Consider the following 18421-nt stretch of genomic DNA (forward strand, 5'->3'; position numbering starts at 1 on the left):
GTCACAGATTTCGAGTTAAGGGGCCGGGGGCGTGTTTTTTTACCCCTATTTCGTTGAAACTTGACGCCAGGGTCCTTGACCATGCGTCATACATTTGACGAGTAGGAAGTGAGACTGTGTTGCTCTCGCTGCCACTGCCTTCTCTTTAAACATCCATGGCCGCCAGAAGTAGTGTTTTGTCTGTCTCGGTCAGAGCCATTTTGTTTGTTTCCTATAAAAAGAGGCAGGGTATGAACACAACTGATTTTCTTTCAGCACACAAAGAACCGACAGCCAACGAACCGTGGATGTGAATTGGATCGAGTGATGGACTTTAAAAGTCCTGCCAGCTCGATATATATGAACGTTTCTGCTTGATTGGTCCATCCTGGCCTGGGAAAGCCTCGGGATCGTCCAGTCAGAGCTGGTTAATATGGCTCAGGAAAGGAAAGTTTGGGGTCCCCTGCCGGAGCTCATGCCCCCGCGACTCAACCCAGAATAAGCGGATGGCAATGGATGGATAGATAAATGATCCTACATTTTGTTGAAAGTTGCAAAGTGCTAGCACATACAACTGATCTGTTATGAATTTTTGAACGTTTTAATCTTTAACCTGTTGCTGTAGCTCCACCGTCAGCACAATTAAGCCCGGGACACAGGGGGGCGATTATCGGCCGTTGGACAGTCTGGCGAGGTCAGTGACTCAAATTTGTTTAGTGTGTCCCGTGATGTCGTCCGTCTGGGGGGCTGTCGGCGTTCATTTTGGCCGACCTGACATGTTCAGTTGGAGACAGGGCAGTCGGGACTCACCTGGAAATGGCGAGCGGAATGAGGCCGTCTCTCAAAATCTGACAAAAATCTTTTAAACTGACCTTTGTTGAGCTGAAATGAAGACAGATTCAGCAACTGCACAGCCTATTTCTCACTTAAAATGTTTTCAGAAACACGTTTCAGTGAACTATTTTAGTACAATATGAGATCGTATTGTGAACGGCCGCCATGACTTGAATTTTCGGAGAAAACAAACCCATGTGACGCGTTCGTCCAATCAGCTGCCGGTTTTCATTTCTTGGGCAACAATACAGATTAGCGCCGCCTGCTGTTATGGAGACGTATTACGTTTCTTAAGTCGGTGTCGCCTCAGTGTGTCCCGAGGCAGTTTTTTGGACCTCCGGGATGCGACTGATCATTTTCACTGGCTTTTCTTCCGAGGGTTGGCCGTCTGGTTCGGTGTGTAACCACTTTTAGCCCACAAATCCAGTTGGGGAAGTTTCGCGTAGGACTGGATCTATGTGCAAAGTGTAATGACTTTTCTCACATTGGAAGGCAGATAGGAGGCAGAGCTGTGCCCTAATTTTAATACAATGTCTTTGTATAACACATTTCATAAAAAAAATACAACTCAGTCCTTTGCATTTAGGGAAATAGCATGCACTAAGTGCTTGAAACAACACGGTAAGAATGCACAGGGTGAATTATCTGAGATGCACTTTTTATAGTCCACTTTGGGAACGTTGTAGTTTCACCACGGCAGATTAGCATCAGCCTAGCACATACGGAGCCTAGTGAAAGTGAAGTTGGATAGGAGCTGATTCTTCCTCTGCCTTCCTTCCTCTGACATTTCATCAACCTCCATCACACCTTGGTCGTCCTCTGCTTAAACCTGCAACTTTAGCCCCAACGTCGACACTGTCCTCACTAATCAAAGATCTCTGAAGCCTTAAAGGACAATTCCAGGGCAAAATTAACTTAGGGGCTAATAACATGTGTACTGAGTCGAACGTTCTCTGTGATATGTTTTCAGGCTAATCAAATACGTCTCTAGCTTTAAAATAGCTACCACAAACCGGTGGTTAGCTGCTAACGCTAGCTTTCGGGACAGAGGGTAAATTGCTATTTTTTACCACTAACTCAAGATAGCACCACACTTGAATGGTAGCATAATGAGGGACCCTACATGCAAACCCAAGCATTGAGAACTTTGTAAGTGTACAGACAGCTTATTAAAAAGATAGATTATAAAGAAAGTAGCGTTCATGTTTACATGAGGTCGCCATCTTGAGAAACAGTCATGAGCAGTCGAATCATGAATGCTGGTTACTGGTTGCACGGCGTTCATCGTTCGACTGCTCATGACCAAGATGGCGCCTGCATGTAAACATGAACGCTACTGTCTTTATAATCTATCTTTGTAATAAACTGTCTGTACACTTACAAAGTGGTGCTATCTTGAGCCTTGTTAGTGGTAAAAAATAGCGATTTACCCTTTGCCCCAAAAGCAAGTGTTAGCAGCTAACTACCCGTTTGCGGTAGCTTGTTTAAAGCTAGAGACGCATTTGATTAGCATGAACACAGATCCCAGAGAAAGTTTGACTCAGTACACATATGTTATTAATCCCTATGTTCATTTTGCGCCAGAACTGTCCTATAAATTCTCTGGTAAATCATGCATATAACTGGTGTGGTTTGTTTATTTTCATGGTTATCAGTGCTGCTTACTGCGCCTTGACCCTGGCATTATATTCACGTCACTCCAAGCCATGTTAAACATCCAGATGGTCATCTACTACATCAACCATTAATAAATTAAAAATAAATACATTTCCTAATCAGCTATGCATTGTCTCTGTGACTTCAGACTTCCATATTGTATATTTTATCTAGAAATCTTCTGCTGCCTAGTAAGGTATGGATGGAAGAATATTTTTAGAGGAGCTAGTCTAGTCTCCTTATTGAAAAGATGTATACACTTGGAGGCTGTGTTCACATTAATCTTGTGATGGGAGAAAGATTCTCTGTGCTCAATCTGGGTCAAAGACGTGTATGCATGAGCATGCTTTTGTGACATCACAACAAGTTTAGAAGCCATGTTCAAGGTGTTGGCTCAGGGTCATGAGAAAAATTGGAAACAAAGAAAATATGATCTGACACCACTAGATGGTGATGAAACTCAATAAATACTAACATACTGAAACACTGCTGGGCATCATAATTGATCCTATTATCAAGTAGCAAATGCAAATAAATACAATTTTATACATATGCCTACTGTATGTGCATTTCCATGAAGAGAGACTTCATTTAAGAGTAAAATAAGTTTAATTAACATAGATATGCATAACAGGTTGATATGGTCTTTGGAGTCTGTGGCAATTAGACTCCATCGCAATGTTAAATTCATAAAGGGTATAGAGCCCTGGATATTGATATAGGAATATCCCTGAATGAGTCTAGACACTGGTGGTGGTAAAAGAAAGGATGAAGGAAGAGAAGATATGGAAGAATGTGATGTGGAGCGGGGTTTCTGGTTGTGAAATGCAAAAGTTTGAATGCAACAACGCTATAGCTCACGGAGATCGCGGCAACATCTGGTTGGTTTAACTGAAAAAGTGAACGCCCAGAGTCAGCTGATTAGTTTGGGGGAGAGTGAGAATGTGAAGCGTAGAAGTCTTCCTTAATGAACTTACACTAAGTTTCATTTTAGGTAACATGTCCTCAGATGACTCCCAGATGTCGTAGTGTGATCTGTACCATCCCCTGTAAGCACACAGGATGTGATGAGTGCCATTACTTGAAGTCCCAGTCCCAATTTTGTGCACATTTGTGTCTTGCAGTTTGTTGTCCACGCCCCATATCCTGTCAAAAACGTCATCATCATAACCTGTGACCTAGTAGTAGTGCGACAGCTACACCACATGGAATATCTATATGGCTAGACTTCATTGGTAGAGTTCTTTAAATATAAATGACTAGTCAGCATGCATGCAACAATGGGATTTTCTAATTTCTAAACTACTGTATCTGTCAAAACAGGAAATTGCACTCTTGTGTGTGTCTTCACTTTGCATTTTCCATGAGTTAAGCATATTTTTTTCTATAAATTTCTGTAGTCAAATTGTTTTCCTTTACGTTGTGTAACGAGTGAGCTAATCCTCTCAAGAATGTTCATTATATCAGTGGCATGCTTTCTCCTGTTGGGTAAGTTTGCTGCATTTTCATTTTAATGTGACATTTTACTGCACTGTTTTCCATGTCATTGAGTGTGTGTGTGTGTGTGTGTGTGTGTGTGTGTGTGTGTGTGTGTGTGTGTGTGTGTGTGTGTGTGTGCGCGCGCGCGCGCGCGTGACAGAAATACACTGGAATGTATTATTATCTATGGCATTTGTGTAATATTTATGTTATGTATGTGGAACTAAAACTATTTAATCTTAATTAACAATCAAACATGGAGGCTAGAAACAGGACATGTTTAAGAATCTGTCTATTTTCTGATTTTCAGGGTCTGATGCAACAGATGTTCTTTATGTCAACACTACCGTTGGTGAATCTACAGTACTCCCATGTATCCTGATGCTCCCCGCTAACACTGACTTAAAGTATCTACGCTTTTACTGGCAAGATGAAAGACAGCAAGTTTTGTACTCTTTTAATGAAGGGAAGGTGATGCCTAAGCATGTAAATAAACTCTATCGAGACCGGATCACAGCCTTCCCACAGGACATGACAGGAGGAAATATTTCACTCAAATTTGAATACCCAACACTAGAAGATAACCACAGGGTTTTTCGTGCTTTTGGAGCAGTTTTTGACAGCACAGGGATGAAGAGATTCATAATTGAACATAGAGAAATCTGCCAAATGACCTTACATGTTGCAGGTAAGGATGGAGATTTAACTTTTTCTTTACAGCAATAGTCTGATAGAAGAACAAGGAAGCGAATTAGCATATTTTCCGAAAAGCATTGTCAGAAAAGTAATACCAGAAATGAGGTTTTTGTCAGTGACTGCACTCTCTTACTCATAGTTCCCTACGAGCATATCAGCCTGACTGTAAATGAAGAAACAATGACTGCAGTCTGCGCTACACAAAGAGGATTCCCCAAACCTTTGGTAGAGTGGAGACTTCAGAACCATTCTGACAACACCCAACACCTCTTAGACCCGCATGATGTGAACACCACAGCAGCGCCGGACCCTCAAGATCATCTCTACAGTCTCACAAGCACCATAGTTATCCCTAGAGGTCCATATCAATCTGTAGCCTGCCTCGTCCACAACCCTACCCTAAATGTGACTCTGATCGCCACCCACGTACTAACCAAAGGTAAGTTACTAAAAGTAAAGATGGTTGTGCAGTATCTCAAACATTTTCTGCAAAATGGATCCTTGTGTATCATGGTGTGAGTTGCACAGCTGTGAATTATCACTTTTGTTTTATTAACTCATTCTTTATGCCAGTTGATAAATACATAACAGTTACAAAAACTGTCTGAAAGAGATTTATAATCTAAACACCATTTCACTATCTGGTGCTGGAAAAATAGGAAATAGACAATGAACCAGAAGAACAGAAAAGCCAGTCAGCAACTCAGCCAGTTGTGATATTTTTTATCACAACCTTTTCAGCAAAGAAACAGGGTTTTTGTCTTCAAAGTTGTCCTCTTAGTGTGTGCCCCAAAAATAATCTTAAAAAGCAGTCCTCTGTTTTACTACCATCTTACTGCTACAGCATCTGACCTGTCTATGACATACTGTACAACAGTACAAGTAACCCAGATATGTCTGGACATCACAAAGACTGAAAGAGGAGGTTCAAATAATGTTACTGTCCCAACGAGCAAAAAGGGCACAATCCGGTTGTCTTTGTAATTTGATTTTAAACTAAACATCTCAGGAAATTGAATTTGTCTTCTTTGAGTCAAAAAGTAAATTTGATCAGCAGCAGGATCAGACATTTTGATATATAAAAACTAAAGCAAAACTAGAGGCCACTTTGATCACAACAGCCATGACACCAGATCAGGCTAGGGGCACAAAGTGTGTGTGTGTGTGGGGGGGGTCTACTTCCAGTGCCCTTGTTCGAATCTTTTAACCTTGTCTTTCATATAAATCTCAATTACACCTGTAAAGTTTTGTGACTGCATCTTGTAGTGTTCTGACGCTATCGTGGTGACAAAATCTGACCAGACAGACGGACAGACAGACAGACAGACATTTTATGGTAAACATAATTATTTATTAATAAAATCTATTTCAACTGGAATTTGACTAGAACTTTCGTATTGCCATACGGGATGAGCTTTTTATAAAAGCAAAATCTCACTTCAGTCCATGCTATGTTGTGATCATATCACAGCTTAGGGCCGTTGTTGGGCGTGACGCAAAGTCAAAGTGTCTGCTGTGAACTAGCATTTCCGGGATTGTTCAGGTGCCGCCGGAAATTCTGCCCGATGTCCCTCATTTAGGCAGGATGTCCGTCCCCTTCCTCTTCCTCTGTGTTGGTGTTCTAACCTCCGGTGGATTTGTGAGGACTATGGTTAACTGCTCCTCAGATCTCTGCAGGGTAAATCCAGACAGCTAGCTAGACTATCTGTCCAATCGGAGTTTTCTGTTGCACGACTAAAACAACTTTTGAACGTACACATGTTCCACCAAAACTAGTTCCTTCCAGAGGCTATTTTGCAGAGGCACCATTGCTCTGTCCACCGCTTAGCGCTGCCCAAGATGATTGTGATGGGTTAAAAGAAATACCTATAAAACAGAGCACGTTCTTCTCCCATCCCGGAATGCTGTGTGGACTAGCCACCAGCAACTAACTACAGAACAACCACACCATAGTCGGTAAACACTGATTTGACTCAATCGATTCAATGTGTTATTGGTTGTTTATTTGACATATTCTTATTCAAAATAATCCTTTTATTGAGAAAACCGATTGCTCAACAAGGAAAGTCTGGCTAAATACAGACACTTCTCATTATTCACCACACCACTTGTTTCCAACATGATTCATGCTGAGTCACAAAACAAGCAGAGAATTAGAAAGTTTAGATATTTGTAGAGTATAAAAGCTAAAGACACCCAGCAGATAGTTCCTTTCTATGTCTATCTGTCTACAGGTGAAGCAGAGAGGAGCCGGCTCAGCTTGGCTGGAGCTCTGATGGTGGCTGCTGCTGCTGTTCTCATTTACTAAATGTGAGTTGTTTTCATTCACCAACAATTTCAGGGCATCGTTTTTTAGATATCCAACTACTGAGAAGAAACATGTCACTAATAATGAATAATAATTAGAGATGTTCCGACACCAGTATCGGAAAAGACTCCGACACCGCCTAAAATGCTACTATCAGTAATTCAAAGTACTGGAGTTCATGCACCGATCCATGTAATTTAGCCCAGAAGAAAATCTACTTTAAAGTAGTTTTATTTATGTTCTTTTTCCGTTGACTCACTGTCAAACCGGATATTAAAAGAAAGTTCTACGGCATTCATTGTTTGTGTTTGTTCATGTTTCCAAAGAGTTTAACCTGAGCTAGACCGACAACAATTATAGCAATCCTTATCACATCCATAATACAATATATGACACACTGGTGTTGGATCGGTACTCGGCATCGGCCGATACGCAAGTTCAGGTATCAGAATCGTTGTCGGGAAGCAATAAAACGGAATCGGACCATCTCTAATAATAATGAACCAATAATTAATTGGTTTGTCTTTCTGGGATGTCCAGCTACTACAGTAAGGGACAAGCCTGGTGAAAACAGTCTGCCTCAGGGATTTGCCATCATGTCGTTCATAAAATGTTCTCTTACTTGGTTATTGCCATGGGAACAATATGAGGCAAAGAGAGAATGGTTTACCATACTTTTACTTTTTACTGTCAAAATTAGCTGATATTGCATATATAACATTTTTGATATAGCATGTGTTGTTTAAAGAATATGGACAGACAACAACCAGATTTAACATTTGTTGGCAAAGCAATCTCACTTATAGGAAGTTCAACTTTGAGGATTGCTTCTCAAAGACTTGCCGAAAATTGGAATTAAACTAACTATATGTAACTTTTAAATGTTTCTGAAATTGTGTCATTTTCCATCTGATGGTATTATATGACCTGTAACAGCAAACGAGACTAACAGTGAAAAGAACCCTAGTTTTATATCGTTTTTAGTAATGCATCTGCCCGGCTCCGATATTTCCCGCAAAATCACAGAATAACTTGCGGCAGGTAGACGGCGCTACAGTCTGGGTAATAGCAAGCAGGAGATTTCTTTATATAGGCCTAATTGTATTTTAATTTTATTTTAGAAGTCCTGTGATGTTTGACCCATCCACCACCCCATCCAACCTCCCATTGCGGATTTTCAGCCTTTCGTACATCTTCCAACCCTGTGTAGCTGGCTGCTCTCCCCGGTGTGTTCTACAAACACACTGAAGGGCACGTTTTGCGTTGCTTCTGACACTGACAGCCACTGCCCAAACGTCCGTATTTTACGAGTTTGGAGTGAGAATGGGTTGGAACAGGGCCATTTTGTATGTATATTTGTTTTCTGTATTTATTGTTTATTTCATATTAATGTTTACTACTTTTTTGTTTATGTGTGCACCATTCACCAAGGCAAATTCCAAGCAAGTGTACTTATTGTGGCCATAAAACCTTTTCTGTTTCTGATTCCGAGTAGAAACACTGCTATCATTAAACATTATTGACTAGAGTTGGAAAAAAAGTAAATGTAGTACATGTACTCAAGAACGGTACGTTTGTGAGGTACTACAATTATGAGGTACTGGTACTTGAGAATTTCCATATTATGCTATTTTTTACTTCTGCTCCACCACACCTCAGAGGGAAATATTGTACTTTTTACTCCACTACATTTATTGACAGCTTTAGTTACTTTGTAGATTCAGATTATTTACACAAAATATAAATCTATTAATAAATGATGATGTATTTTTATAGGTTACTCTAATCTGTCTCTCTCTCCACTCTGTGTTTCTTTAAGAAAGTGTGTTTGGTGGTAAAACGAATGAGCCACATTGTAACGTAATGTACATATATGTGCAATGTAGTAGCAGTGACATTATACTACTAGTAAGAATAACATAGATATAGATATATGCAGTGTATTAACAGCATACATACATATATATATATATATATATATATATATATATATATATATTGGCTATTCTTAAACCATTCAGGGCTGTAGCTTCCTACTCTGTGTTGCCCTGACTTTATGAAGCATATTTTAAGATTTTGACATTTCCTGATAGTACTGCTTAAAATGAATTAACTGAACTGGGAACATAGGTTTTTAGATGCAATTAATCATTATAGTTATTAATGATGTGCAATGTTTGTGTGTATGTTTGTGTGTGTGTGTGTGTGTGTGTGTGTGTGTGTGTGTGTGTGTGTGTGTGTGTGAGAGAGTGTGTGTGTGTGTGTGTGTGTGTGTGTGTGTGTGTGTGTGTTTGTGTGTGTGAGGGATGGAGGGCACCTGAGTAAGTGGCCAAACTGTATAATGGGAACTAAAAACCTTGGAGGATTTTGTCATGGGGGGAGGGTATGAGCTGATAGACAGCACCTTTGAAGGGATGGCTCTTGATCTTTTCTGGGTTTTTTTTTAAGGTAAAGTGGGCTGGAGACATTAAGCTGTTAGACAAACTGGCTCAGGAGGGAAAATGCCATTTGAATTAGCCACACAAACAGAGAGAGGATTTTCTGCATGGTCAGTAAAAGAAAGAAAGCTGATATAGCGTGGATATGTGACACTGCTGGGGTCACAATGGATGGACAGGGCTCAGTCTTTAGCTAATGACGAATTATTAAAGACAAGACCTGGTCAGTCAGTAACATTTTCACTCCTCTAGACAGCTCTGCCTTACAACATTCTTTTTGAAAAATTGCAAATACTGCTCTTAGCCTTTGTGCGGCAGAGCTGTGCACAAAAAACAACATATAAGATACTATTGCTATGGGTGCCATCTTTGTTGTAGTTTTAACATCTTAGTAACCTGTCACTGCCTTTTTTCAATACTTTTTTCACTTATTGTGTAATATCTGATTCATGAGGTGAGGCCTCTGTAGTTCTGCTAGTTCTGCTCTTTACTTGTAAATGTTTCCCTATTAATTCAATTCAATTCAATTCAATTTTATTTATAGTATCAAATCATAACAAGAGTTATCTCGAGACACTTTACAGATAGAGTAGGTCCAGACCACACTCTATAATTTACAAAGCCCCAACAATTCCAACAATTACAGTAATTCCCTCAAGAGCAAGCAGTGCGACAGTGGCAAGGAAAAACTCCCTCTTGGGAAGAAACCTCGGACAGACCCAGGCTCTTGGTAGGCGGTGTCTGACGGGCCGGTTGGGGGTGTGATGAACAGTGGCAATAATAGTCACATTAATAATGGAACAGTGACTGGATGTAGCGGGAAGCTGCAGGGTTCAGCCGGAAGCAGCATGACATTGCAGGGCACCGCTGAGCTCGGCAGGGAGTGCAGCAGGACCACGGCGACAGCTGGAACCAGGATCTTGGTGCCAACGTTCTCCAAGGAAATACGCTGGGGAAAAAAAAAACATAAGGACTCCGGGAGTAAACTCCCAGAAGCTAGGATTAGTAACAAGCATTTCTGGGACTGGATACACACAAATAGTAATAGTAAAAGTAATAGAAAGGGAGAGGAGAGAGCAGCTCAGTGTGTCAAAGGAAGGAAGGAAGTCCCCCGGCAGTCTAGAACTATAACAGCGTAACTATAACAGCGTAACTAAGAGAGACAGGTCATAAGGAAAGGTAGCTTTTTCGGCTTAGAACTCTCCCCTGCCGGATCGGGCTTGGCTGGCCTGCCTCCCTCTACTTTGTTATGTATTATTAGTCTAACAATTATGAAGAGAAGCAGGTGGGCCAGTTAGGTGAACACTGCAACTCCTCACTCCCTAACTATAAGCTTTATCAAATAGAAGAGTTTTAAGTTCATTCTTGAAAGCGATTACAGTTTCTGCCCCCCGAACCCAGATCGGGAGCTGGTTCCATAGGAGAGGAGCCTGATAACTGAAGGCTCTTGCTCCCATTCTACTTTTTAGAGACTCTAGGTACCACCAGTAACTCTGCATTCTGGGAGCGCAGTGCTCTAGTGGGACAATAAGGTATTAGGAGCTCTTCTAGATATGATGGTGCTAGACCATTTAGAGCTTTGTAGGTCAATAGAAGGATTTTAAACTCAATCCTGGATTCAACAGGAAGCCAGTGCAGAGAAGCTAATACAGGAGAAATATGATCTCTTCTCTTAGTTCTTGTGAGAACACGTGCTGCAGCATTCTGGATCAGCTGGAGAGTCTTAAGGGACTTATTTGAGCAACCTGACAGTAGGGAGTTACAATAGTCCAGCCTGGAAGTAACAAATGCATGCACTAATTTTTCAGCGTCGTTTTGAGACAGGATATTCCTAATTTTGGCAATGTTACGAAGATGAAAAAAAGGCTGTTCTTGAGGTTTGTTGTAGATTGGCATTAAAGGATATATCCTGATCAAAAATAACTCCTAAATTTCTGACAGTAGTGCTGGAGGCCAGGGCAATACCATCCAGAGTAGCTATATCTTTAGATAATGAGGTTCTGAGGTGTTTAGGTCCCAGTACAATAACTTCAGTTTTGTTAGGGTTTAACATCAGAAAATTATAGGTCATCCAGGATTTTATATCTTTAATGCACGCTTGAAATTTAGCTAGCTGACTGGTTTCGTCCGGTTTGATTGACAAGTATAATTGGGTGTCATCCGCATAACAGTGAAAGTTAATTGAGTGTTTCCTAATAATATTGCCTAGAGGAAGCATATATAAGGAGAATAGAATTGGTCCAAGCACTGAGCCTTGAGGAACCCCATGGCTAACTTTAGCGTACTTGGAGGATTTATCATTAACATTAACAAATTGAGATCGATCAGAGAAATAGGACTTAAACCAGCTTAGAGCAATTCCTTTAATGCCAATTAAGTGTTCCAATCTCTGTAACAGGATTGAATGGTCAATAGTGTCAAATGCAGCACTAAGATCTAGTAAAACAAGAATGGAGACAAGTCCTTTGTCTGCAGCAGTTAAAAGGTCGTTAGTAATTTTCACCAGTGCCGTCTCTGTGCTATGATGCTTTCTAAATCCTGATTGAAAGTCATCAAATAAACTATTGCTATGTAGAAAATCACATAACTGATTAGCAACCACCTTCTCAAGGATCTTGGAGAGAAAGGGAAGGTTAGATATAGGTCTATAGTTTGCTAAGACCTCAGGATCGAGGGTGGGTTTTTTCAGAAGAGGTTTTATCACAGCTACTTTAAATGACTGCGGTACATAACCTGTTAATAAGGACATATTGATCATATCTAGTAATGAAGTGTATACCACGGGTAACGCTTTTTTAAGTAGCCTCGTTGGGATGGGGTCTAAGAGACAGGTAGATGGCTTTGCTGAGGATATCTTTAATATTAATTGTTGAAGGTCTATAGGATAAAAGCAGTCTAAGTATATGTCGAGACTAGTCGTTATTTCTAGCGACTCTGCGTTTAAAGGTGAACCGTTAGAGGTTGAAGGCAAAAGGTGATGAATTTTATCTCTAATTGTTGTAATTTTATCATTAAAGAAGTTCATGAAGTCATCACTACTCAGAGCTAGAGGAATAGATGGCTCAGTAGAGCTGTGACTATCTGTCAGCCTGGCTACAGTGCTGAAAAGAAACCTTGGGTTGTTCTTGTTTTCTTCTATTAGTGATGAGTAATAGTCTGATCTGGCCTTTCTTAGGGCCTTCCTATAGGTTTTCAGACTTTCTTGCCAATCGAAACGGGATTCTTCCACTTTGGTGGAACGCCACTTACATTCGAGGTTTCATGAGATTTGTTTTAATTTGCGGGTTTGGGAGTTATACCAAGGTGCTAATTTCCTTTGCTTCATCATCTTCTTTTTCAGGGGAGCAACAGAGTCTAAGGTCGTCCGTAGGCAAGTCGTAGCAACTCGTCTACAAATGTATCAATTTGAGAGGGACTGAGGTTAACATAGAGGTCCTCGGTTATGTTAAGGCATGACATAGAGTCGAATGCTGTTGGAATATCTTCTTTAAATTTAGCTATAGCACTGTCAGATAGGCATCTGGTGTAGAAGCTTTTATCTAATTTAATATAGTCAGGTAGTAAGAATTCGAAAGTGATTAAAGAATGATCTGACAATACCGAATTCTGCGGAAATATTATTAAATCCTCAATTTCAATACCATATGCCAGCACAAGGTCGAGGGTGTGGTTGAAACAGTGCGTCGCCTTGTGCACACTCTGACTGAAACCGATTGAATCCAGTAATGAGTTGAAAGCAGTACTAAGGCTATCATTGTCAACATCCACATGGATATTAAAATCACCTACAATAAGTACTTGGTCTGATTTAAGGACTAAACATGATAAAAACTCTGAGAATTCAGATAAAAATTCAGAATACGGACCTGGAGCCCTGTAAATAACAACAAATATAATTGGCTGTAATGTTTTCCATTTTGGATGTTGAAGATTAAGAACAAGACTTTCAAAGGAGTTATAATTTAATTTAGGTTTAGGAGTAATTAACAGGCTTGCATCAAAGATGGCTGCAACTCCCCCTCCTCGGCCTGAGCCTCTAGGAATTTGAGTATTAATATGACTGGGAGGAGTGGCTTCATTTAGACTGACATAGTCTTCATGGCCCAGCCAGGTTTCAGTAAGACAAAATAAATCAATGTTGTTATCTGATATCAACTCGTTAACCAATAATGCTTTAGAAGACAGAGGTCTAATATTTAATAGTCCACATCTAATTTTCTTATTTTGTTCTATCGTTGCAGTCGTTTTAATTCCAATTAGGTTGTTAAGTATAGCGCATCTTTTGTTTACCTTTGATTTAACCGATCTGAGTCGGGGAACAGACACCGTGCTTATTAGACTATGAGTGGGTGACTGCTCCAACGGAAGCACAGGGGGGGTGTATTGCACTGCACCCCTGATTACTAATATCAAACTTGGGTTGTCATGGTTTATGTCTGATAAACTCGGTCAGATTTTTTTGATATGAGAGCGGCTCCGTCCCAGGTGGGATGAATGCCGTCTCTCCCATCAGACCAGGCTTTCCCCAGAACACCCCCAGTTATTCACATAGCCCACATCGTTAGCTGGGCACCACCCGACAACCAGCGGTGGAAGGATGACGTCTGGCTGTACATTTCATCATTGGTCAGGTTTGGCAGGGGTCCAGAGAAAACTACTGAGTCCGACATAGTCTTTGCGTATGCACAAAGTGACTCAACATTCAATTTAGTGATCTCTGATTTACGACCATTACCCCCTACGTGAAGTATGATCTTACTGTATTTACGGTTCTTTTTTGGCCAGCAGCTCTAGATGGGTTTCTATATCGCCCGCTCTGGCCCCGGGGACACATATGACCGTAGGTACTGTAGCCGCTGGGGCCGGGCTTCACATATCGCAGTATAGAGTTCCCAATAACCAGAATTGGCTTCTCAGCGGGTGTATCACTGAGTAGGGAGAACCTGTTAGAGAGGCGAAGACGCCCGGTTTAGAGCGACCGTCATCATGTGCACTCCCTGGTCTAGATCTAACGCCACGCTTCCCTCGGACAGTCACCCACTCGCCCGGCTGCTCGGGGTTTGACGGGGGACAGCTAGCAGAAGCTAAAGCAGCTAGAGAAGCTACAGTATGGTGGTCCGCATTAACCACATGGTGCTGGCTAGCTACGGAAGCATACGATTCTGATTCCACGGTGCGGAGCCGTGACTCAAATTCACTAAGCCTTGCCTCCAGAGCAGCGAATATACTACATTTATTACATGTATCGTTATCACTAAAGGAGGCAGAGGAATAGCTAAACATTTGACACACAGAGCAAGAAAGAGCAGGAGAGGGAGAGGAATAAGCCATTGCTAGTGGCTAAGCTAAAGTAGCTAACAGCGTTTTAACAATTGTAAATTCAGCGAGTCAGTCACTGTAAGTGAAGCTAAGTATAAGTGCTTGAGTAAAACAGTTGTAATTCAAATGCAATCCAGGCAAATAGCCGCTAATTTAGCCAGTAAAGCAGAGTTCAATAAGTTTTTGCCGGAGCAGCAAACTAGCGTTTGTAACACGGGAACACCGGAAGTGACACAATACGCTCACCTTACACGTCAGCACGTCCGATCTATTAAGTAATCCTTATTAAGCAGACAGCTGCCTACACCTATTATATGAGTCTACATGTATATCACAATAAGAGGCTGCAACAGATCATTCTGCTGTGTTTTTTCTCTGTCGATTTAATTCCATTTTTATTTATAGTGTCAAATCACAACAGGAGTTATCTCAGGACACTTTACAGATAGAGTAGGTCTAGACCACACTCTATGATTTACAAAGAGCCAACAGTTTCCCAAGAGCATGCATTTGGTGCGACAGTGGTGAGGAAAAACTTCCTTTTTACAGGCAGAAACCTCGGACGGACCCAGGCTCTAGGTGGGCGGCCGTCTGCTGCTGCCGGTGGGGACACAGAGACACTGAGACTGAGTTCAGTCACTAGTGGGAAAACAGAAACAGCTGATATGTAATATGAAAAACAATCACCACAAGTAGCAGCCAGTGGGTACGATTCAGAGCCAGTATGGTTCAAACCAACCTGCAACCAGCTGCTTCTCAGCCCCTCTCCAGTGGCTCCCTGTGGCTTTGACAAAAAGTTATATGGAAACGATTAAGTTTTTTTTTTTTTACATTTTAAATCTCAATTTCAATTATTCATGTAGGCCTAAAGTGATTCTTAGAGTGTCCATTTAGGCTACATAACATTTCAGTCAACTAAATGGTCATAGCCTACCTTCATCTACATAATCTATTGCTGAACCTAGAAATAACCTGGATAGTAAGGCGTGGGAAGCCGTTCACGATGGATACATATACGAATTCTTCATTAAAATATCAAAGCATCTATTCTTAGACTTAAAAAACAAAATTGGGATTGTTCATAAAATTAAAGATATGTCCCTCTCCACAAATACCGTCAAAGACAGGGCCATAAAATTGACATCAAACATCAGACAGATGCCTAATGTTTTTGGGGCCAAATATGGCTGTTTTGATAGTAAAGTTTAAGTGATGACGCTCCTCTGCACCAGCCTAACACCTTTCCAACCTGTTGGCCCACAGATGTTAAAAGGCACTTAGAGCTCATGGGGGCAAAGTCCTGGGATGCACTACATCGTCGCCCCTCCTCCCTTTCTACACTGGACCGTTGGAGCCCCTTTGTCCCTGGTTCCCATGTCTCTGCTGGGATTAATCCCTGAACCACAGGTGTGATAATCCCAAACAGAATGGCGCTGCTGAACACAGGGACTGACAGTGCTCAGGCCCCAGTCTGCTTTGATCAGAGGGCCAACAGCTGTGTTCCTGTCCGTCCACAAACTGAGTCTAGGACCTGCCTTCAGAGTGACGGGGGGACAAAACAAAGCACGCTTGTTCTACCGAGGCTGAGGATGCTGTTTGGTAGACAGACTGTAATGTAATGCAAAGTGTTAGAGGTGTTTGAAAAATCCCCTGACCACAGGCTTCCTGTTTCTATGACATGTGCGTCACCAAACCACAATGACTTCCAACTTCCACTTTGCTGGTGCTTTAGTGTTCCTCTGCTGACATTGATTTGTACGTATCTTGATATAAAAATACCTAGTAAAGAAGAAGAAAGAGAAGAAGAAAATACCTAGTTCTTTGACCTCTTGAAACACAAATATCTTAATGCCTTCAACACCAACAAACACTAATAATGGTTTTATCTTCAGATAAATGATCTTTTGCCTAACACAATCTTGCCATTTGACATGACTATAGTCAACCTTACATCGGGTCACATCATTGCACACATTATTGGGTATAGTTCCTCTTGCTCAGATTCTTCAGAAAGTTTCTCTTCCTCTCTTTAGAGCAGATTATTTCTGACATGTGGCTACCTTGCTGATGTTTAGTAGGTACAATGTTCACAATGTTCACAATGTTTACCATCTTAGTTTACTTAACACAAAGCACAGCTGAGGGTGATGGCCGTGCCATTAGTTGTGCAGGTATTTGGTCAAACAATGTATTGGACAGGTTGAAATGTTGACCTGATGATGGCACCAGAGGAAAAGTTAAGGAACCACCAAAGTTATTAAAAGTTATCCTGAGGGGAACATACCAAATGTCTGTACCAAATTGGAGGTTCTCCCAAAAGGAGTAAACAACTTTACAATACCAAAATAAATGCGTAAATGTTCCTGATTCAGTTCCACATTTTCTACACATAGGAGAATTTGTATCATCAAACGTATTAAGTTTCACTGGAGTTATATAGTATTTATACAGGAATTTATAATAATTTTCTTTAACTTTAATGTTTGTAGTCAAAGGTGAGGTCAGTTCCGTGCACAGATAGCCATTCTTTTTCGCTGAACTTCTTTTTAAGCTCTAGTTCCCAATTTGTTCTCAAAGAAGAAAAGGAGTTCTGGGGACTTTCAGACAAAATTCTATACAAGTGAGATATCTTCCCCTTAAGCGAAGTAGCAGAGATAATAAATTGTTCCAGCTCAGTGTGATAGAGTCTAAATTGTCCCTTTTTATGTAAAGATACAATGATGTGACGAATCTGCAAGTATTTAAAAAAATCTGTTCTAGGAATCTGATATTCTGCACAAATAGCAGTAAAGAATTTAACGGACTCAGTCTTTATCAAACCACAAAAGTTCCAAGACCATGGAGTGACCAGTTTCGAAAGTCAGCTAGAAAGTCGGGGTTAAATGCAATAGGAGAGTTTTTGCTTATATGACCTTCTGTGCTCAAATACCTATTACAGTCCTACCAAGCTTTCAATGTGGCTTGTAAAGGGGGCAACCCCTCTACATTCATCAGCGACTGCAATTTATTAACATAAAGTGTTGTTGTGGTCTCCAATGGATAGCATGTTAGTGATTCCAGTGCTACCCAAAGAGAACTAGTTCCCAGCTTCCAATTTATGATATTTCTAACTTGACAAGCCCAGTAGTGGCATAGAAAATTTGGAAGTCAACTTAATCCTTGGACAACTTAATCCTTGGGGTCTTGTTGTTCCATATACATTTTGTTAGACTTCTATTAATTAGCTTAAAAAAGAAGGGGGAATATAACATGGCAACATATTAAAAGCATAAATAAACTTAGGGAGTATACTCATTTTAATGACTTTGATTTTCCCAATAAGAGACAGTGGGAGAACAGACCAAGTCAGAAGTTTCTTTTTGCATTCCTCCAGCAAAGGGTTATAGTTTTCCTTAAATAGTTTGTCCAAGGTGGGTGTCACTTGTACTCCATGATATTTAAAGCCATTTATTCTACTTCGTTTAAGAATGCTTGATTCTGATTGGCTGGGAGGAGGGCATTAACCCGGCATATTGCCTGCTGTGTATTACCCGCTGACTGAGCACAGCGTCATCAAATAGTAGATCAATACGCAGCTTGTATTTTTTTTTCTATCACAGAAATTTCAAACATGAGGTAAAAATAAACCTTGTTTAAAAAAGTTTCTAAAACGTGTCTGAAATCTATCGGAAGGTCAGTTGATAGGCCAACATAATTTTGCAAGCGAGATACA

At 40.7% G+C, this 18421-nt stretch overlaps 1 protein-coding gene across 5 annotated transcripts; it reads left to right on the plus strand.

Moving 5' to 3' along the window:
* The first annotated feature begins 3727 nt into the window (after positions 1-3727).
* LOC114563547 (T-lymphocyte activation antigen CD80) lies at positions 3728-17076 on the plus strand. Of its 5 annotated transcripts, none has more exons than XR_003693642.1 (6): positions 3728-3957; positions 4259-4636; positions 4784-5083; positions 6879-6954; positions 8074-8298; positions 15973-17076. XR_003693642.1 is itself a non-coding variant. In XM_028590345.1 (5 exons), exons 1-4 carry the CDS (start codon positions 3921-3923, stop codon positions 6950-6952), a joined length of 789 nt encoding a protein of 262 aa, XP_028446146.1. In that variant the 5' UTR covers positions 3728-3920; the 3' UTR covers positions 6953-6954; positions 15973-17076. The 5 variants fall into 5 exon arrangements, 3 of the variants coding, with proteins under 3 accessions (XP_028446146.1, XP_028446145.1, XP_028446147.1); XR_003693643.1 differs by having other exon boundaries at positions 8077-8298; XM_028590345.1 differs by lacking the exon at positions 8074-8298.
* Positions 17077-18421: the final 1345 nt, after the last annotated feature.

This window comes from Perca flavescens, chromosome 11, assembly GCF_004354835.1.
Source record: "Perca flavescens isolate YP-PL-M2 chromosome 11, PFLA_1.0, whole genome shotgun sequence".
NCBI lineage: Eukaryota > Metazoa > Chordata > Actinopteri > Perciformes > Percidae > Perca > Perca flavescens.